The following is a 22977-nucleotide window of genomic DNA, read 5'->3' on the forward strand; positions in this document are numbered from 1 at the left end:
AAAATTTTTAAATACCGTCTTTTTTCTTTTACAACCACCCGTTCACACACTCGACCTATGAATGAACGTATGAACTGAAGGCTCACCTCCTCTTCCTCTCCGAAGCCGGTGAGGTCCCAGGTGTAGTTGAGCCTCATCTGCCGTCTCTTCCAGTGCTCCATGAACAGAACCGCTGCAGAAACAAGCCCCAAGAACTTAAAACGGGCCCCAGGTGGGAACGACCACAAACCCATCAGCGACAGAAGGAGTCCAAACAAACGACAACGTTCATGACGTCAAACTGGATGTTAGCATTAATGTCCGATGCTGGTTAGCGTAGACTGCTTTGGGTTGCTTAAGTCCTGCCAGTGAGGACTCACTGGAGGCCTCACTGGAGAAATCATTGGAGGGTTCACTGGAGGCCTCACCGGAGGACTCCCTGGAGGCCTCACTGGAGGCCTCACACTGACCACAATGGGTTTCTTTAGAGACGACACACATCTCCACCTCAGGATGCGTCTTCTCCTGACGCCCCCGGTTGGACCATCAATCGTCTGCTGACGTCCTTGGCGTTAATAACCAGTCAGATGATGGCGGTCACACATTTCCAGGTACCCTCCCCCACTCAGGTCTACAAACCCTGATCCAGATGGAAGCCCTGCTGTGACTCGTCAGCCTCGAGCGTCACACACACCCATCGCACCTCGCTGCGAGCAGATGGCAGCCCGGTTCTGGCAGGACATGAGAGCAGGGCCGATCTAAGTGTGTTCGTACCCCAGAGAGCCATGAAGACGGCGAAGAAGACGGTGGCCGGGTTGTCGAACAGGTGGCTGGCCCGAGCCGTCCCACAAGCCGACACCAGCTTCCAGTAGCTGCAGGCGTGGTCGCACAGCGGGCACATGGTGATGTTGTTCCGCGGGTCGCAGATCTCCATGCTGAGGAGGAGGAGATGGAGGAAGGGGGAAGAAGGAGAAGTAGAAGTAGAAGAAGAAGAAGAATGAAGGACACACTCCTGCAGACAGCAGTTCAGGATGTGGCTGCTGTGAAACCTGTAGGTCTGCTCCGCAGCAGTCTGTTCCTCGTTGTCATGGTAACCAGACAGCAGCACAAACAGATTGATGGTTTCAGATATGTGGGCTCAGGTTTACTGATGAAAACAATGTTTTCAGCAGAATCACCTGATATGTGCTGGTCTCTATGACAATAAAGTGCGGATCGTACTCCCGTTAAACCTGGGGTCATGACTCAACAGAGTTCCTCCTGTCAACATGTTGTTGTTGTTGATCGTATTGATCTGACACGCATAATCAATGTATGAGAGTTGTAGTAGTTGGAAACATTATTAAATGCAGGTTTGCCCCGCCCCAAGGCGTGTACTACAATGTCAGTTCAAAAAGGTGTTGCTATTAATCAGGCTATGTCGCCACGGCTACGGATGCTGCACAGCATACCTGACAGCGTTAAAACAGTGCTGCAATAAGGTGGTGTGTGCACACTCCATTTTATATTCACTACAGGGGCCTCACAGCTGATCTGGTGTTAGGGGCACTGCAGCAGGGGCCCGAGTCGAGCAGCGGAGCCCGGAGCCTTCGTTCACTCGTGATTGGTTCCTCCTCTGGTGCCTGATCTCCTTCAGGTTTAAGGTGGGGAGCGCTCACTGGTGATGTGAGCAGCGCTAAAGCCTGATGAAGTGTTCACCATGGGGTCAAAGCTTGGTGTGAGGAGTCACGTTGCAACTCATCGCTCTGGACCAGGCTGTGTTCACGTCCCGCTTAACTACCGTAAGTATCATGAAGATCAAATTAGAATCACCTCAAAATGATTGATTGTAAAATTGCAGCTTCCACTACTGGAAACCTCCACAGGCTGATCGTGGAGGTGTGGAGAGGAACCAGAACTCACAGCTGCTATGTCTGCTCGTGTGTGTGTGTGTGTGTGTGTGTGTGTGTGTGTGTGTTCACCTCGGTATGTTGTCGTCCACAGTGGCACAGCCGTACAGGAATACGATGACGCCGATGATGGCTGCAGGAATCAGCATCTGGGTGTAGACCCCCAACCAGGCGAAGTAAAGCCCCACCTTCTCCCCGAAGTACTTCCTGTGGATCCAAAGGTGGGTGAAGGGTTAGTAGAAAGTCACTCTGACGAGACCTGGCCCACATGGTGGATCTGGTCTGGGTCTTCATCGATCTCACCTGATCAGTCCCAGAGGCTGATATTTGTAGAAGGCACTGTAGCTGGCCCACTGTTCATACAGCAGCTGGAAACAGGCAGAGTGAAAGAGAGTTAACTAGTTCAAGAGTCAAAGAGAGTTAACTAGTTCAAGAGTCAAAGACAGGTTACTAGTTCAAGAGTCAAGAAGAGTTAACTACTTAAAACAATTCACAAGGAAGTCTATTCCAGAAGCACAGAAGTGTGACAAATGTCATGTTTGACCTGGAACGTCACATGAAAGTTCTTCCAGCTCAGAAAAGCCTGGTTATTAACATGTACGTACAGATGTTATTAACATGAATGTATAGGTGTTATTAACATGTATGTGCAGGTGTTATTAACATGTATGTACAGATGTTATTAACATGAATGTATAGGTGTTATTAACATGTATATACAGGTGTTATTAACATGTATGTAAAGATGTTATTAACATTTAGGTACAGATAATCTTTATGTACAGATGTTCTTAGCCTTTACGTAGAGATGTTGTTAACATGTATGTAGATATTATTGACCTTTATGTACAGATGCTTTGAATGTGTATGTACATATGTACAAATGTTACAAACATGTATGTACAGATGTCATTAACCTTTGTGTACAAATGTTTTTAACAAGTATGTACAGATGTTATTAATCTTTACATACAGATGCTATTAACCTTTATGTACAGATGTTATTAACATGTATTTACAGATGCATTAAACTCTGTGTACAGATTTTGTTAACATGTATGTACAGATGTTATTAACCTTTGTGTACAAATGTTTTTAACAAGTATGTACAGATGCTATTAATCTTTACATACAGATGTTATTAACCTTCATGTACAGATGTTATTAACATGTATTTACAGATGCATTTACCTCTGTGTACAGATTTTGTTAACATGTATGTACAGATGTTATTAACCTTTGTGTACAAATGTTTTTAACAAGTATGTACAGATGCTATTAATCTTTACATACAGATGTTATTAACCTTCATGTACAGATGTTATTAACATGTATTTACAGATGCATTAACCTCTGTGTACAGATTTTGTGAACATGTATGTACAGATGTTATTAACATATATGCTCAGATGTTATTAACCTTTACATACAGATGTTATTAACCTTTACGTACAGATGTATTAACCTCTGTGTACAGATGTTGTTAACATGTATGTTCAGATGCATGAGGTGACTAATGCTGTAGAGCAGAGGGGTCATTGTCACGCTGCGTCTCACTGACAGTATAATTACTGGGGGGTTTTAGGAGGCTGGAGGAGCTGACTTCAGACTCAGCTGCAGTGTTTAACGGCTGTTACCCCAACGTATGACTAATTAGTCTTTCAGCTACTTAGAGTCATTGATTACTATGGAAACCCATTCAAAACTCATCTAAATCGGCCAAGGGTTTCATTATTACCCCACCACGGATGTAATGGAGAAGATCTACATGAAGACTGATGGATTCAGGTTCCGTACATTTGAAAGAGTCTATTAGAGAAGATATCACCTGCTGACTCCTCCCTCCATCAACATGAGAGTAAACCTGACTGACATGACTATCGGACTCCTAATTTAGTGCATAAAGTCCTTTTCAGAGGTCAGAGGTCAGCACTGACTACAGTACCAGAAGTCCTGGTTCAGTACACATACGAAAATGAACTTCGATCAATAGCTGACCAGTCCCTTGTTCTCACCATCATCCTACCAGTGGCCCCCAATCCTCAGACTGTGGCCCTACATTTAAACAGTCCGTCCTTTAAGGTTATGGTGGATAAATACAACAAAATAAAACAAAACGAACAGCATCAGAACTGTTTTCATCCTAAATATAATAAAATCCAATTAATCCAATGTGTATCAACTTTATTAGCAGCGTCCTCGTAACGTCACACCAACGTTTGTTTCTGGGTGGTTCTGCTAGCTTGTGATCTAAACCATCAACACAAAAATCACTTCAAATGTCCACCTTTGAGCATGAATATGACAAAGTTCTCAATTATTGAAAATGAAATTCTACTCTCAGACGTTACTTTATTTTAAGAACAAAAAACAATTTATATTTTTATTTATTTCTTAATTGCTCTGCCTTTTTTTTGTTTGTTTCTGTTTTGTTACAAATGCTCATGTGGACGCGGCCTGAGAAGCTTCCATCGAGCTGCTGAATTTCCTCCCTGACTGCACCACCCACAGCGCTCTGTAGGGGGCATCAGTGAGCAAATCTGTGTTGGTTATTCAGGTTTAGTTATCTGCGTAGAGGTTGTGTCTAGCAGCACATCACACCAGGACAGAATCTGAACACTGTTCAGACGTCTGGCCACGAACACAAGGGAGAAAACACTCAACTACCCAGCAGCCCACTCATGACACCGAAAAACGATATCTGACAAAAAAATCCACAGTGAGCTGAAACTCAAGCTCCTCTAAACACTAGTGGGGCGTGGAGCTGTCTGGAGGAGGGGGAGGGAGGCAGCCTTGCCCAGAGGTGGATTTAGAAAATCCGCCTGAATCTGGTCGGACTGGCCTGGTAGGACTATGGAATCCCCCAGAGCCCCTCGCTAGATCAACAGGAAATTCAGCTCTGTCTCAGAATCATTTAGATTGTCCAACTATTAATCATGTTAATATCGGTAGGATTATCAAAGGTTAAAGTTCAACATTAAATCTCAGTGAAACCACAACAGCAACAAGCTCAGCAGCAGAAATCCTTCATGTGACAGTCCTAGGCCTGATTAGCCTACAGTAGACCTCTGTATTATACTGTCAAAGCCAGCAGCTCCACCCATCTGGAACCGATCTGTTCTCGCCAGGTCCAGGTATCACCTACTCTACGAGGTATAACTCCTGAATTTAATCTCAACCTGCAGGGAACACTGCTGACATATTAACATACTAACAGCTTTTCCTAACAACCACATGTATGTGTCTGAAATTCCGGTTAGACGCCCTGCAGCTACCTTGGCTGCTGATCTGACACTGATCTGGTGACGCACGCAGCCTCTGGCTGTTAGCATGTAGCCTCTGGCTCTTAGCATGCAGCCTCTGGCTGTTAGCATGTACCCTCTGACTGTTAGCATGCAGCCTCTGGCTGTTAGCATGCAGCCCCTGGATTTTAGCATGCAGCCCCTGGCTGTTAGCACGTAGTCTTTGGCTGTTAGCATGCAGCCTCTGGCTGTTAGCACACAGCCTCCGGCTGTTAGCATGCAGCCTCTGGCTGTTAGCATGCAGTCTTTGGCTGTTAGCATGCAGCTTCTGGCTGGAAGCATGCAACATCTGGGTGTTAGCATGCAGCCTATGGCTGATAGCATGCAGCCACTGAGTGTTAGCACGCAGTTTCTTGCTGTTAGCACGCAGCCTCGGTGTTATCTTCATTACCTTAACACAGACATAACTACACCGCTAACCGCCACATGTTGACCACACATTAAATGTCATGCAGCACGTTCCTGAGTGCAGTCAGTGACATGGGTGTGCTACGTGGTTAGCATTAGATAGTTAGCATTAGAAGTGGATGGAGCTGAGCTGTAAACCTTTTGTTGTCCCCACATGGACACGTCAAACACAGCAGAAGAACACCCAGGTGCGGCGCCGGAGACAACCTGGCCCGCTTTTAACAGTGAACCTGACATGAGATCTATGTAGGCTGTCATGAGAACCTTTGTAGGCTGACATGAGAACTTATGCAGGCTGACATGCAACCTTATGTAGGCTGACATGAGAACCTTTGTAGGCTGACATAAGAGCTTATGTAGGCTGACATGAGAACCTGCAGTATGTAGAACCTTAGTGGGCTGACATGAGAACCTTTGCAGGCTGACATAAGGCCCTACTGTATGTAGTCTGACATGAAAAACTATATAGGTTGACAAGACAACCTTTGCAGGCTGAACCAAGAGCCTTTGCAGGCTGACATGAGAACCTATGTAGGCTGACACGAGAGCTTATGTAGGCTGACATGAGAACCTTTGCAGGCTGACATAAGAGCCTATGCAGGCTGACAAGAGAACCTTTCCCCATCACTAACAGTCGACACTGACTGCATGAGGTTCCGTCAGACAGGAGGGATCACTAATGGTTTCATGACTAACAGGAACCACCAGAAAACAATAGTTGTGACAAACCTCACGTCAAGAAGAAACTTGTCAATCATCATTTTTGTCTAATGAAAGGTGACGTCACGTCTCATAACACAATGGAGTGTGATCAGACAGTTCAGGAGGAGAGGGTGGGCCTTTGATACGAGCTACAGTCAGTCGTTTTAAGTAGTACTACCAAAGTCTTACTCTAGAATCAAAGTTAAAGTCATTGGTCTAAACTTTGAGTTGCTCCATATTTAAACTGAGAGTCTTGCTTGACTCACCTTCCTGTCATTGGTCACTGCATTCAAGCCGACGATGTCTCCCTGAAACACAGAACACACACGTTAAAGAACGCACACACACGTGAACACAGAACACACAGCAGGACCCCACAACACTGTCCAGAGTAGGAACACACGGTGTCGTGATACACATGTGACTGATACTCACATCATGTAGCGGGTAACCTGCTGTGTAGACACCGTTAGCTAGCAGGCTAGTGAGGCCTGCAAGGAGAGGCACACACACACACACACACACACACACACACACACACACACACACACACACACACACACACACACACACACACACACACACACACACTCCACTGTGATGACTTAGCCCCCAGATGGAGTGACAGAGGATGTTTCTATTACAGGTAACGATTTTACCCCTGGGGTATTTGATTTACCCTTGGAGTATCTTACTTACCCATGGGGTATTTGGCTCTGGTGCACTTTGTCCTCTTCAGGACCTCATAAACCTGAGGAGACAGACAAGAACACTCGACAACGGGCAGCAGTAAACAGGTGGTTGTGTGTTTGGGGCCCAGCTTTTACACACTCCTACTGTGTTCTATTGATGAACCCTGGTAGGAAGCCAATCGTTACTGTGATTGAGGGGATCGGTTTAATAACGAGCAGCTAATCACCTGACCCTGCCATGAATCAAGCTGTGGAGCGTTGAGTGGGAGTGGATGTGGCTGCAGCACACGTATGATGTGGAGGCTGCAGCATCGCGCCGCTCTGACTCTGACACACAGCTCTGACTCACACGGACAGATATCGGCTGGAGCAGGGCTGCAAACCCACCGCTAAGCTGCTACATGGATACATTCAATAATCTCAAGCCGCGTAGGCGTGAACCCATGTCCACGGCGGTGTTTCCTGTCGAAGGAGTCGCGTCTATTCCGAGAAACACTTACGATTGAGCTGCGAGTCTTGCTGTCGAAGAACTTGTCTCTGTCGGAGAGGTCGAACCTAGAAAAACACAAGACGCGGTTCAGTTCTAGTTTGTGTACAGAAAGAAAGAGGATCAATGAGATGACAGTGATTAGATTATGATGACTTTGTAGGAGAGAAAGATGATTAAAGGACCCAATGACAGCCTTTAAGGCAGTAATTTTTTGAAGGCAGTTATTACTGGTTTTGTGTTATGTGATAACTTTTATATTCTATCTACTCCTATCTTCGTTAAAACGTATGAAGACTAAAAGGACAAGACAATGAGGACAAGAGAACAGATCATCTCCTCTTTAGCCACTCATTCGCTTCGTGGATCATGGGTAAAGCCAAGAGACGGGGTACACCCCGAACACATTGCCAGCGCATCGCGGGGAAAGATTCAAGTTGAGATTCTTTTTTAAAATTGATAGAAAACTTCTATCTTTCCTTTAGTAAAGCATTTGTCAATTCAGATAAGCACAGTCATTTTATAAACAAGCTATAAATAAAGTTGGTAGATCTACTGGTTAGGATCTACTGGTTAGGATCCACTGGTTAGGATCCACTGGTTAGGATATACTGGTTAGAATCTACTGGTTATGATCCACTGGTTATGATCTACTTGGTTAGGATCCACGGGTTTAGATTCAACTGAACACTAAAGACTCAGTTATAACGTCTGGCTTCACACGGTCAGTCATAGGTTCTACTCACAAGTGCTGCTTCTCCCTGGAGAAGGGGTGGGACAGGGGCTTGATGTTCGAGGACATGGTATTGTCCACGTTTGGGTGGAGTGGAGCGGTAACTTTGTGGATGAACATTCGGATCTTCTCCACTACATTACTGTCTTGTTTCACCTCATAAACCTGTGGGGGGGGGAGGGGCACAACAGAACAACATGGGCTGATGAGTTCATCAAGGGGCACTGAGCTCAAAACCAACGGATAAGGAACGTCTCCCTAGACGGAATCCACGCCTTCATAAAAGGTTCTGGTTCTGTGGTTCAGATTGGGATGTACATCTGTCTAGAAACAGTTGAAAGTTCTGCCAAATGTTTTCATTTGAATTTGGTTAAATTCATCCATCCATCCATCTCCAACTGCTTATCGGGGGCCGGGTCACGGGGGCAACAGTCTCAGGAGGGATGCCCATACTTTCTTCTGCCCAAACACCTCTTCCAGCTCCTCCGGGGGATCCTGAGGCGTTCCCAGGCCAGCCGAGTGACATAGTCCCTCCAGTGTGTCCTAGGTCTTCTCCGAGGTCTCCTCTCGCTAGGACATGCCTGGAACACCTCCCCAGGGAGGCGTCTAGGAGGCATCCAGAATAGATGCCTGAGCCACCCAAGCTGGGTCCGCCCAAGGTGGAGGAGCAGCGGCTCTTCTCCGAGCTCCTCCCTGGTGACTGAGCTCCTCACCCTATCTCTGAAGTTTGCACTCAGCCACTCTACGAAGGAAACTCATTTCAGCCGGTTGTGTCCGGGATCTTGTCCTTTCGGTGACCCAAAGGTCATGACCATAGGTGAGAGAAGGAACATAGATTGACCGGAAAATCGAGAGCTTCGTGTTGTGACTCAGCTCCTTCTTCACCACGACAGACCTATAGAGCGACTGCATCCCTGCGGCAGCTACACGATCCATCTGTCAATCTCACGTTCCATTCTTCCCTCACTCGTGAACAAGACCCCACGATACTACAAGTCCTCCACTTGGGGCAAGGACTGTCCATCAACCTGAAGAGGGCACCCCACCCTTTTCTGGTCGAGGACCATGGCCTCGGATTCAGAGGTGCTGATCCTCATCCCACTCGCGTCACACTCGGCTGCAAACCGTCCCAGTGCACGCTTGAAGGTCCAGGTTTGATGAGGCCAACTGGACAACATCGTCTGCAAAAAGCAGAGATGAAATCCTTTGGTCCCCAAACCGGACTCCACCCGGATCCTGGCTGCGCCTAGAAATTCTGTCCATAAAGATTATTAACAGAACCGGTGATAGAGGGCAGCCCTGCTGGAGTCCAACATGTACCTGGAACAGGTCTGACTTTCTGCCTGCAATGTGAACCAAGCTCTGGTGTAGGTCATACAGGGACCGGACAACCTTCAGCAAAGGACCCCGAACCCCATACTCCCAAAATACTCCCCATAAGATACCATGAGGGACACAATCGAATGCCCTCAGATGAACAAAATACATGTGGACTGGTTGGACAAACTCCAAACCCATCCCCTATGTTTTCCTCGGCGGGTGGTAAGTCCACCAGAAGTTGGGCCCACATCGCCCTTTCAGGCTGAGCCCAGCCAGGCCCAGTGGGCAGAGGCCCGGCCACCAGGCGCTCGCATACGAGCCCCAACCCCGGGCCTGGCTCCAGGTTGGGGCCACGGTTGCGCCATACTGGGCGATGTCAGGGTCCTTGATATTTTTCTCGCAATAGGGGTTTTGTTACTGCTCTCAGTCTGGCCTGTCATCCAGGACCTGCTTTCCAAGGGAGACCCTAGCAGGAACATAAAGCCCCCGACAGCATAGCTCCTGGGATCATTCGAACACTCAAACTCCCCCACCACGATAAGGTGGCAGTTTACAGGGGAGTTAGTTAAACTGGTTAAATGCATTTTTATTTAAATTGAAATTCTTATGAGAACAACACTTCTTTACAGGTTATAATCCCAAATCAGTACCACATGTAATGTAAATGTTCACATCCATTTACCATGTGTTATGGCTGTTAGCATGTGTGCTGTTAGCATGTGAGTTATTTTTGTACAGTAAAGTTTAAGTTTGCATGCAGGAACCATCTGTTTTATCATGGGTTCACTACCTTCTTTGTTGGCATCTTGAGCTTCATGAATTCAGCCTCTCGACAGAGAATGTTCCACGGGGCGTGGATCTTCAGGAAGCCGATGCCGAGGATCTTACTCTGCAAAACAACAACGTCTTCATGAAATATTCCACAGTGTGAAAACACCACCGCAATGACACGCAACACGTATTTCAATCACATCGCAAACATGAACACGTGTGTCTTAGTTTGCATGTTATCACTGACAATACCAACGTAGTCCGTCTGCATGAAGGCAGCAAGACCCAATAAATTAATCATCTGTAGTCATGAAATGAATTGCACTCCAAACTGTGTTCCATACAAGCGTTAACATGACACCAGACTTCCTGTTCCTTTAACATAAGACATGTAACAGAAGTCGCTGCAGGACGGGACACTGAACCCAGGGCGTGGTGACTCGTTCTACTTCTTCACAACAGGAAGGCTCTGGATTGGAATCCCAATTTGGGAATTTGCATTTTGTCTGCAGGAGCTTCCTCCCTGCGCTCCAGGAACACACGTCATTTGTGAGGCCAAGGCGCCGATGAGTTAGTCCTACGTTGGTCCTGGTCATTCCTGTCCTGTTTAAATCATGTCTTTCAGCTGCCAGGTGTCCAACTACCCTGTTTGTGAAATGTCTTGCCCCAAACCGATCTGTGATCCTCAATATCTTTGATTGAATATTGATAAAATCACTTCCGCTCCCAAACGCTCCGTGTATATGGGCGTGCCTCTAAGCTTTCTCTATCAACACCTCCTTTCTCCCTTGGGTGCACGTGCGTTTTGTTTACATGTGCCACGTGAACGCCTGCGCTACTGTCAGATCCACCATAGTCTGGAACTTTTTAGCTTCCGGTAACTTCATAGCTACGTATTCTGCTCATTTTCTCGTGTTTTTCAATCTTGTTTTCCATGATATAACTGTTAATTTTTCTGCACTAAGCGTGGAACTACCTTCTCGGTCATGTAACTCGTGGCTCGCTGTGTAAACACGATGAGACCGGCTGGTGAACATCGTGGAGGATTTTTTGGGAGAAAAACACACAGTGTCAGCACATGGGATAGACATCAGGGGAGGACATAGAAGATGATTGCAGACAGGAGATTATTAAAGCTGTGTTTCCCGACAATCGTTATGGACAATGAGAGATCCCTGGCTAACATCCCATGTTACCTCTCTGGTAACATGGGATGTTACCTGGAGAGGTAAGACAAAATGTATTGCATTCATGAAGTATATTGAACTGTTGGCTCTTGCGTGAAGTCCCTACTTTAACTCCGTCCACTAACCTATGTCACAGTGTTGAGGAGGATGAATGTATCAATATAGCACATTATAAATAAGATGAAAACGTGCTGTGTGTGTGTGTGTGTGTGTGTGTGTGTGTGTGTGTGTGTGTGTGTGTGTGTGTGTATTCCACACACTGAACCACGTTGGTCTTTTAGGGAAGGAGCACTGACCACCATGTGTCACCACCCAAGCCTCACCGACTCGTCCTTCTCCAGCTCCAGCCCCGTCTCCAGGAGGTTCTCCTCGAACTCCTCGCGCCTGAAGCGCTTGTCGTCCTCGTGGTAGTCCGACTGCTGGTCCTGGGCCGCGATCTCCGGGTCCTCTTTGGGCTGCAGCGGCGCGCGGCTGCTCCTCAGGCTAATGCTGCGTCGCAGGCGCCGCACGAAGTTCAGCTTCTCCTTGTCGAACTTGGGTGCCTTGCGTTGGGTGCTGCTGGGCTTCTGGATCTGGTACGCCAGCACATAGTCCACCCTGCGGCGCCGGTCCGAGAAGTAGGGGCCCAGCCGCGGGTAGAGGGGCGAGACGTCGTCCAGGTAGAGGTTGCTCATTGGCTGGAGGAGAAACAACACAACAACCTCATGTTAATGCACAAAGCTCTCAAGGGGGGGGAGGGGGGGCAGTGTGATTAAATGTTGACACACACACACACACACACACACACACACACACACATGCACAGACGCTGCATTGACTGAAGCTCCTCTAATGATTCAGTGCTCAGTAAATATGAGGATTATTTGAACACACATTGAAGCTGGAACATGATCTAGATACACAGAACCACGCTCCATCTCTAGAAAAAACAAAACCATGCTCTATCTCTAGAAAAAACATGTGGACACTTGAACGTGTGTAAAATTGAACAGATCGCACACATGATGCAGTAGGTTATACTCTGACTACAGTGTTCTGTGCTCAAGGTCATGTGACTCATGCATGTGGCGTTAGCATGAAGAAATATTCACGCCGCGTCACATTGGTCCTGACAGATTACAGCCCCGGGAAATAGAGGTGCCCCAGGTGTGGGCATCGCCAATGAGCTGGGTTCATCCTGATAGGAGCTGGGGTCCTTCTGTGTTCAATATAGTGTGTCATCTTTACCTGGTGCTCCAGACCAGGATGGGCCTAGAACCCAACTGTCTGACTTCATAACAGAGGAAACTAGCCCAGCGGTTGCTTCATCAGGTCTGGGTCACGTTGAAGTATTCTAGTCCCATCCTACTCCGGGGTCAAGTCCTCACAAGCATATGTTCAGGACTAAATGAAAGACTGTGCAGATGTGACACACAAAATAAAAGTGACTTCACAGACTTAAAGTCACATGTCAGGACATCGCCAGTGGTTATCAGTTCAGTCATCAACGACAACTGGAGTTCACTTGACGTCAACCATTTAGAGGTATGTCACGAAGGTACGCATTAGACTGATGATATACATTCTTAATATATTCATATTACAGACACAGTGTGCTATGTATGGTAGATACGTAGCATGTAGCATAGCATAGGTGCTACAGGTATCAAGTTAAAATCAGCTTGAAGTCAGCTTTGGAACACCCCACAGCATTCACAGTGTTGTTAGTCAATGTTAGTAGCATTAACTCCCAGCCGTTCAGCTAGCCCCCACATCTTTCATATTTTCATGCATTTTTGTGTTATTGCTTGTGCTGAATTCCATGTGAGGCATCATGGGAATTCAGCACCAGCGATTCCACGTTCCGATCTGACCTCGAGTATTTCTTCAGAGATGGTTTCTCCACAAACGTTTCAGAGAACTGATAGCTGAACGTTAGCCTAAGATGTAAAAAACCCCGCTGAACCCATTTTTATACATATAAACGGAATTCTTTAAGTTCAGTGTATATTAGAGTGAGACAGATGGGGGTATACAGCAGAGGACCAGGTCTCTGGTGAAGATCCAATCTGGGAACTGAAATCACACTCACCAGGGAATGACCTTGGCCCTCTTGTTGCACTAGAGCCCCAACAGCACCAACAAGACCCACCAGAGCCCCAACAGCACCTACAACATCCACCAGAGCCCCAATGGCACCAACAACACCCACCAGAGCCCCAACGGCACCGACAACACCCACCAGGGCCCCAACGGCACCGACAACACCCACCGGAGCCCCAACGGCACCGACAATACCCACCAGGGCCCCAACGGCACCAACAACACCCACCAGGGCCCCAACCGCACCGACAACACCCACTGGAGCCCCAACGGCACCGACAATACCCACCAGGGCCCCAACGGCACTGACAACACCCACCAATGATACCAACATGATTCTGTTTCCAGTTGTTCTAGGAGGAGAATAACGTACTGAAGGCAACACGACTGACACAGAAATCACAGACACAAAGTGAACTATTTATGGCTTTAAACCACCAGAACGAGATGAATGTTCTGTCCTCTCAAGTCCTAACTAACAATGTTCTGCATGTCAAACTCCTGGAGTTTGCAGATGACACAACTGTCATTGGACTCATCCAGGACGGGGATGAGTCTGCACACCGACAGGAGGTGAGACAGCTGGTGGACTGGTGTAGTCGCAGCAACCTGGAGCTGAACACGCTCAAGACTGTGGAGATGACAGTGGACTTTAGGAAGTTACCCTCCCCTCTGCTCCCCCTCACCATCACAGACGGCCCTGTGGACTCGGTGGAGAGCTTCAAGTTCCTGGGGACTACTGCTTCCCGGGACCTGAAGTGGACTCTCAACATCAGCTGCATCCTCAAGAAGGCCCAGCAGAGGATGTACTTTCTCAGGCAGCTAAGCACGGTCTGCCACAGGAGCTGTTGGTCCTGTTCTACACGGCAGTCATTGAATCGGTTCTGTGTTCCTCCATCACAGTCTGGTTCGGTGCTGCCACCCAAAGGGACAGGACAAGACTACAAAGGACAATCAGGTCTGCTGAGAAGATCACTGGGACCTCCCTGCCCTCCCTCCAAAAGCTGTACTCCTCAAGAGCTAGGAGTCGGGCGGAGAAGATCATCTCAGACCCAACACACCCTGGACACCGACTATTTAAAAGTCTACCCTCTGGGAGGCGCTACAGAGCCCTCCTCTCAAAAACCACCAGATTAAAGAACAGTTTCTTCCCCCAAGCCATCAGACACTTAAACTGCAATTGTTAAATTATTTGTCTCCAGTCCTTGCATCCTGTTTACATATGCACTCAGCACTTGTACATTGTGTCCCCCCCACCTACTGCGTTTTGTGTCTTGTGTTTTGTATTTAGTATAGTTATTTATAGTATTTAAAGTAATTAGCATAGTTAAATTAAATGTATGAATGTACAGTTTGAGACAACACCTCCTTTTTCAACAAACGATGGCCAATAAAACCGATTCTGATTCTGATGTTTGGTTGTCGTCAATCACCGTGAATTTTAAGCACATCCAGCAAATCAGATAGAGAATGGAGAGTTTCTGGACATCAACAGGAGCTGTGGTCTGAGAATGGCGTCCCCTATGGCGGCGGCGGGGGTGGGTGGGGGTGGGGGGCACCTTTGGACCCCTATGGACCACTGGATCTAAATGACACCTGTCAGGCCCAGTCAAATAATCCCTTCAGGCTAACAGCACGTCGTTACAGCAGCAGAATTCTGATGTGTGTTTATAGCGTCACACTCAGAGTATGGCCCCCAGCCTCATCACACACACACACACACACACACACACACACACACACACACACACACACACACACACACACACACACACACACACACACACACACACACACACACACACACACACACACACACCCACACACACACACACACGCACACACACACCAGTCATCAGCACTACGGGGTTCAGAGACTGTTTCTCAGTGGACGTGTCAGGATGGGGCGGGGCCTGCATCATTCACCAATAGCAACGCAGTTCTCACTGTGCCACAGGGAAACACAGCAATCTTCTGCTGGGCTTGATTTACACACAGCGTCCCTCCAACGCACACACACAGTCACACACACACACACACGCACACACACACACACACACACACACACACACACACACACACAGAGCCAAATCCAGCCCAGCATCCAGTGGGTTTCATGTTAGGGGCGTTTCACAATATCAGTAGGGACGAAGCTGATGCATGCTGGGAGATCAGAGATTACTATTACTTTTAATAATATTACTGTAAAACATCATTAGATAGATAGATAGATAGATAGATAGATAGATAGATAGATAGATAGATAGATAGATAGATAGATAGATAGATAGATAGATAGATGTGTGTGTGTGTATGTGTGTGTGTGTGTGTGTGTGTGTGTGTGTGTGTGTGTGTGTGTGTGTGTGTGTGTGTGAGTGAGAGAGAGAGAAAGAGACAGTGTTGTAGCTCTTCATTAAGACCACAAATACATCAATTGTAGTTTATCGTTCATTACTGAAAATGATCCTGTCACCATAACCCTTTCAGCCCTAACTCCAACCCTAAACCTAACACAAACCTCTAACCCTTACTCTAATCCTAACACTGTCTCAAACCATGACCCCCTAACTCTAAAACCAACCACTAACCCAAACCCCTAGCTCTAACTCTAAGACTAAATCCAAGCCTTATCCTAACCCTTACCCAACCTTATCCCTAGCCCAACCCCACCTTAACAAATCCTAACCCTAGGAAATCCTAACACTAGCCCAATCCTAACTCTATGCCAAATCCATCCCTAAACCATCTCTAACCCTAACAAAACCCTAACCCCAACTCAACCCCAACCACACCCTAACCCTGACCCTAACCCTAATTCTAACTAAACCCTAACCCAACCCAAACCCGAGCCCAACCCTATCCAGTCCCTGACTGAATTTGTCTTCTGTAAGTTGAACTGTGTGTACTTGTCTTTCTTTGGTACCCTGATTCTCCTGCACCTCAATGTCCTCCATTACTCCTCAGGCCTGAAGTGATTGGAACCTTGCCTTTGCGTTTGTAACCACTGCCGTGGTCGTTGCTGTTATCCTCTACCCTCAGTATATCTGCATTATACTATCACAATATTAAGTGTTACATATGAACCGTCATTTTCTGCCACTGGCTATTTTCACAAGTACTGAGAGCTTCTGTATCAATAACAGTTATTGCATCATAAATATTTATATCTTTTCATCTGCATTGAATTTATTTACAATTGACTTTTCTTGTAGACAAGGGGCCACATGACTGTTTTCCCCACAGTCATAATTTAAATGTAGTCAAACATTTCTGGGCTAATGAAGAAGAACTGTTCCAGTTTCCACCACTAACCCCCTCAGCCTCAGCGTTAGATTATCTGCTGTCACCCTGCAGCTGTGGAACAATGTGGTCTCTTACTATGGACTCGTTGTTTCTGGCATTGGTGTTGCCCAAATCCATGCCCAGGTGATCGCTGTCATTCCTCTTCATGATGGTGGGGTCCCCCTGCTGAGGGACGTCTGAGGGTTCGAAGCCCAGAGGAGGAGAATCTGGAACAGCAGGGAGATGGAGTTAGCATTAGCCATCAGTGTTAATATCTCAGAGATTAACAAACCCCTCCACCATGAGACAATGAGTCCACCTGCACCTACAGGGAGGCCCCCCAGGCTGGTTGTAGACCCCATGAAGTCAGAGACACGAAACAACTTCAAACAAGCCCAAACCCTACATGAACACCCTAACCAAACCCTACATGAACACCCTAACCAAACCCTACATGAACACAGTTGACATAGGCAATTATGCTATTAGGCTAACAATATGTAGACGTGTGGAGGGGCTCAGTCCACAATGAAACAAGTCCACGGTCCCTTTCCCGAACCCGTCCCCCATCACCAGACTCTGTCCAACAGCAGACAAGCAACTACATTGGGGCCGCCCTCTGCTAAGGAAGGGTAAAAATAACTCGACAAACTGGAGGATGCACTTGGTTAGACACCCCCCCCCCCAACAGGAAACAGTGCTGATAGACGCCGTCATGGTTCAGCTGCGGCGCTACGAGACGCAGTCATTTATTAATGGATCAGGCTTTCGAGGGTTCGTTAATATAATGTGATTACCCACAGTTATGCAGTTTATACTGTCTCACACACACACACACACACACACACACACACACACACACACACACACACACACACACACACACACACACACACACACACACACACACACACACACACACTGTACATCTTCATATTCAGCGTTCTGTAATAATAAAGCATGTAGTATTCTACATGCTTTATTATTACCTTGGGCCTCGAACCTCCTCCACCTGTCTGGAACCTGACACCGGCCACGTTCACACACCATTCTGTTAGCGAAGGACTGGTCCTCCTGTGACCAGGTGTGATCGGCTCCCTAGAAAACGGTTTGGCGACAGCCTGTGGAACCGGTTCTGACCGGTAGCGGTGACATTTAGCAGGTGAGGTCAGCGTGAACCTGAGAACCAGGATCCCTCCTCCAGACCCATGGCGTCTTGCCGGCATCCGTCTGCTGACTGTCAACAGAGACCTGATCCTGTGTTGACCCAACAACCAACCGCTCTCCACACGGCAAACATCACAGGAGGACCCACGGATGACGGGGCTGTTCCACCAGCGAGCGACTGGGATCACCACCCTCCAACCCGCGTCCTGAATGGGTCTGGACTAGGGCCTTAAGACTCATTAGGAAGGTTGGTGGTTCCATTCCTGGTCCTCGCAGGCTGGATGTGGACCTGTCCTTGGATAGACGAGGTCCGCGGTGTGGATTCAGGAGAAAGTCACACCATGAATTCCCCTCCACAGGGGGGGGGGGGTTCATATCTCCAACCTGCACCCGGCTGTCTTCAGGGGGTGCAGGTGGATACACACACACACACACACACACACACACACACACACACACACACACACACACTGGTGCCGCACCTGCCGTCTACCTGAACGAACCCGGAGATCCGCACCGAAAATTGATCGTTAATCGTTATTCTGTCGTTTCATCGTCCCGGGTCATCCCGGTACCGGGTCATCCCGGTACCGGATCATCCCGGTACCTCTTGTCAGCACCGTGTGCGGGGACCGAGCGCTCTTACCGGGCTCCGCTCGTCTCCGGTGCGGCTCTGCGCTCCCGGCAGCCTCCTCTTCATCATCTCGTCGCTCCATGGGTGTTTGAACGCCCCGAACCCCCCCCCTTCCTCCAGAACCCGACCAGACCCTCAGCACCTCTCACCGCCTCCCTCCAGTCCGTTCCATGCAAACGGTGAACGGAACGCGTCCAATCACCTCCTGATGATGTGTGGACAGCTTGACGGACCGCTCAGAACGCTCCGCGGGAGGCGGAGGGGTCCGCGGACCGGTTCGGGCTCATTGGGACGAACGGAATAAAAACGGTTGATGGGTCCCATTCAAGACCGCCCCCCCCCCTACCCCACACCCCGGGATGAGAGCCTCGCATCAGATCCCACGCCTCCACACGACACCGCCCGGTCACTCTGTGGCGGCGCGTTTGGAGCGGAGCTCCAAGAACATCGTGCGCGTTTTGATGCGTTCAGGTCCTCCAGGAAAACCCACAACACCAGCTGAAGGAGTGATGACAGCTTCAAGGTGCCTGGGATATTAATTCAGCTCGTGTCTGACCAAATTAACTAGTATTCTAAGGTAATTAACCAGTATTCTAGTTAGTTCCTGAACGTGTCTAGGTTGTCGTGATGCCCGGGAGTAAACTCTGGAATGTTGACGTTCAACTTCAGATTCAACAGAAATTCATCGTCACATCAACACGTGACCGGACCAGAGCCAGAACCATGCTGGTCCGTGTCGGGGTGGGACGTCGGAATAAAACAATTAAATGTTGAAAGCGGAACACAGAAGAGCAGGAACACAGAAGGACAGTATGACGTCGTGTTCGAGGCTCAGGTGTGAAATAACCTGAGTGTTTGCATACGCGCGTTGAACTCTGGGATACCGTTAAAGCAGACTGGAGATATGTGGAAGAGCAACGGCTCTGTTTTCCAGAACGCGAATGAATGACGCGCTGTCATTTTTCCTCTGGGATTTGAACGTCGCATCTTCCGAGCGGCGCGGCATGCGGCGCGGCAAGCGGCGCGGCGAGCGGCGCGGCGAGCGGCGAGCGGCGCGGCATGCGGACAGCCGGGTATTAATACATCTTTTTAATACATCCAGTACGCAGAACTAACAGACAGACTAAAACGTCCCTGCCCCCCCACTGACCCGTGTTCACTCGTGTCTGAACCACCACAACAAACTTGTTCCCCGCGATCCGTCCCGTTTATCTCCGCGCCGATCAGCCGCTGACGCGCGCACCGCGCCGGCTGACGCACCGACGGAGGGACTTCTGGATTCCCTCTCTGCTGCTTCCATCGTCAGAAGAACAGATGTTCATTCTGACAGACACACCTCGATGTTCCCCACAATACCCACGGTGCAACCGCCGCAGCGAGCGTATGGGAGGGGTCCTCCGTCCCCCCTGGGGGACAGAAGACACGTCCCTCCGCTCCCAGTGGACAGCAGCATATGACACCGCTGGTTTTAGACGCTGTCCAACCGGTTTAACCGAGAACCGACGGGGAGAAAACATCATGACAAAAAGGACGACGCCTCCAGCAGCTGCCCTCAGCTTTGGAACCAACACCCCGATAAAGAGCCCCAGTGGGGGTAGAAGGGCTTACCTTTCCGTCAGAGCAGCGGAGACGCGCCGTCGGTGGAGGGACACCTGGGCTTATGCGTGGGCTGGGCCCGGTAACACGGCCTACACCTGGATGGGCGGGGCAGGAAGCGCTGCGCCTCCTCCTCAGGTAGCTTCTCACCGCAGCTCAGACAGGCCATGACGTCACAACACGTTCAAATGCAAACAAATGGGATGGGAGCTTGTTTTTTTAACATACCTCCCCCCCCCCCATCTCACCTGTGTTCAGGTGTGTCTCTCCACTGGGTTCTGATCCCAGTCCCACCCGGCTGAGGGTTTGTGGGTGAACACAGGCGTGTGTGAACACGCAGCGGAGGAAGAGTCAACACGGGTCTCACAGAGCCCTGTTTGAAGGAGACTTTTTACAAGACACAGACAATTTAGTTCATTGTTGCCTAGCAACCACAGCCCAAAACAAACAGGATGAGTGATCGACATGACACCGCCCGTCAGAACGGCACCGGTGCTCCCACAGTGTCAAAGGTCATCGCTCGTCTTCGTGAACTGTTTAGTCACATCTAACGGCAGCAGCTACACTAGTAGTACTACCAGTACTACTAGTAGTAGTAAAAATAGTAATGGTATTACTAGTATTACTAATAATAGTAATACTCGTAATACCAGCAGATTAGTATTACTAGTTCTGACACACCTCTGGTAATACTAGTAGTACTAGTATTACTAGTACTATTACTAGTCCTACTAGTCGTTCACACTGGTAATCATCAGCCTTGGTCTGGATCCTCTTTTGTAACCTGTTTGCGTCTTCCCACAGTGGAAATCTGGGTGGGGTCCTCCGAACTATTTCCCACTGGTGTGTCAGAGTAACCACTGGTGGGGGGCCTGTGGACTAGAACTCATGCCAGTCCGGCGCTGCAGGTGAAGGTCAGATCAGGTCTGAATCCACAGGTCACGCCCACGGCTGACCTGCGTAACCTTGAGGTGTTGACCAGACAGCCGGTAGGTTCACCTGGTAGAATGTCTGATCAACAACGTTTGAATGATATTCATCTGAGTTTCTCTGCAACAAGCTGGTCCCTTCTAGGGGTAACGGGAGACAACGACACCTGAAGTGTGTTCCGGACGTGCGTTCTACTTTGTAGTTTGGTTTGGTTTGGTCACTACAGAAAATCCTGCTTCACAAAAACAGGAGGTTGGAAATAGAAGCAGGGTTTTCACTGCTCTTTGGGCGATCTCAGGTTACTCTGCCTTGACTTTAATCACAGTTGTGGGCGCTTCATTTTGGGGTAACGGCTGGTAATCTGTCACGTGATCGAGACCTGTCAAGAGGCACAGGCGCATGCATTCGTCTGTGTGCCGTTCCGCACAGAAGTAATTTGTCAAAAGAAAACATCTTTAGACTGATGATCAATAAAAAAAAAAAGAAAAACGCAACTGTTCTGTGCCGCTCGGTAACTAATGGCCCGCAGCCCGGTGGTTGGGGACCACTGGTTCCTGCGAATGTGTCCCACACACACACACACACACACACACACACAGTGTTGAGCAGTTCAGTGTGTTCACACAATGTTGTGTGTCTGTGAGCTGGTTGTGAGACGTGTGTTGTGTGTTGTGTGTTGTGTGTTTTGTGTTGCTGTGTACGTGTCTTCTGGTGAGATGGACGCTTTGCCCCAAATGAGATGGCAGCTGATTGTGGGGGCCCCATGAAAGCTGAAGACTCACATTCACACGTATGGAAAGTTTAGCGTGAAGAGTCCACCTCAGTTACTTGTTTCTGGAGGATGGAGGAGCCCAGAGAGACCGAGACAGACTCAGAGAGAACCACATACTCCGAGAGAACCCACGAAGACAAGGGAGAACATCCAGAAAGCAATCAAACCCAGAACCTTCTGGCTGTGAGACATCAGTGGTAACCACTGCAGCAGTATGCTGGCCTCCATGAAGCATTAACGTGGTTCTAAAGATAATATTTGGTTCTGTTGTTCCAGGCAAACAACCTGAGGGTTCTCCATACCGCTCCACATCGACCTACTGATGAAGACATTTATGGAACGTGTTTGAAGTGAAATCAGTGGTATTGCTCAGCAAACACACCGGTGGGCGTTTCAACCACCAGCGCAGACATTATCATTAAGTGATGGTAGGACATGTGATCAGCTGGCTGGAACCCAGACCAGACAGAAAAACGTGTTCAGGACGTCTGATCAGGTTCCTGATCTCCTTACCACAGACTTGTTCCTTTCATGTGGGTATTGGTTCAACTGTTTGATCGCTGGGTTCACCTGTTTGTCTTTGACACACATCTGATGTGTTGATTTTAGATTCTATTTGTTCTTGTCCCGGCTGGCAGAGTTTGGACCCAAATGCAGAACACTCGTGGCAAAGTTTTCAATGAAGATTGAATCAGTAACGCAAAAATTCAGAAAGCACAAGAAAACTCACAAAGTCCAGCAAACTAAACGTGCGGGCAGGGGTACAAAAACAGTCTGGCCCAGAACCAAAAGAGTCCGACTTAAAAAGCCTCAGGCAAATAGGCCTGATCAAGTCCAGGTGTTGAGATTAGGGGCAGGTATGGAGATGAGACTCCGTCCAAAAGTTCGCCCTCTCCTCCTGCCCCACCCCAGCACAGCAGAGCAGCAACACCGAACCGTGACAGTTCTGTTATATAACCGTCAACTCCACTCGTTCATCTCCAGTGGGGGTTGGACTATTTGTCCTCCTGTAGATCTCCAGGAGAGGAGGACATGGAGGCTGGA

General features: G+C 48.4%; 1 protein-coding gene across 3 annotated transcripts in view; it reads right to left on the minus strand.

The window, feature by feature from the left end:
- Positions 1 to 20380, minus strand: part of ano1a (anoctamin 1, calcium activated chloride channel a) — a 32805-nt gene extending 12425 nt beyond the window's left edge. The window contains exons 1-13 of one of the 3 annotated variants that reach the window (XM_068316467.1): positions 18648 to 18900; positions 16931 to 17061; positions 11794 to 12147; positions 10303 to 10401; positions 8206 to 8357; positions 7473 to 7527; positions 6980 to 7031; positions 6716 to 6771; positions 6547 to 6588; positions 2172 to 2236; positions 1941 to 2075; positions 754 to 914; positions 87 to 172 (exon numbers count right to left, since the gene is read on the minus strand). In XM_068316467.1, the coding sequence (XP_068172568.1) occupies positions 87 to 172; positions 754 to 914; positions 1941 to 2075; positions 2172 to 2236; positions 6547 to 6588; positions 6716 to 6771; positions 6980 to 7031; positions 7473 to 7527; positions 8206 to 8357; positions 10303 to 10401; positions 11794 to 12147; positions 16931 to 17061; positions 18648 to 18717 (1458 nt within the window). In that variant the 5' untranslated portion in view covers positions 18718 to 18900. Of the gene's footprint in view, positions 1 to 86; positions 173 to 753; positions 915 to 1940; positions 2076 to 2171; positions 2237 to 6546; positions 6589 to 6715; positions 6772 to 6979; positions 7032 to 7472; positions 7528 to 8205; positions 8358 to 10302; positions 10402 to 11793; positions 12148 to 16930; positions 17062 to 18647; positions 18901 to 20243 lie in introns of those variants that run through there. The other 2 variants (XM_068316468.1, XM_068316466.1) reach the window with 2 other exon arrangements.
- Between the last annotated feature and the right edge of the window lie 2597 nt (positions 20381 to 22977).

Source organism: Antennarius striatus, chromosome 1 (genome assembly GCF_040054535.1).
Source record: "Antennarius striatus isolate MH-2024 chromosome 1, ASM4005453v1, whole genome shotgun sequence".
Taxonomy (NCBI): Eukaryota; Metazoa; Chordata; class Actinopteri; order Lophiiformes; family Antennariidae; genus Antennarius; species Antennarius striatus.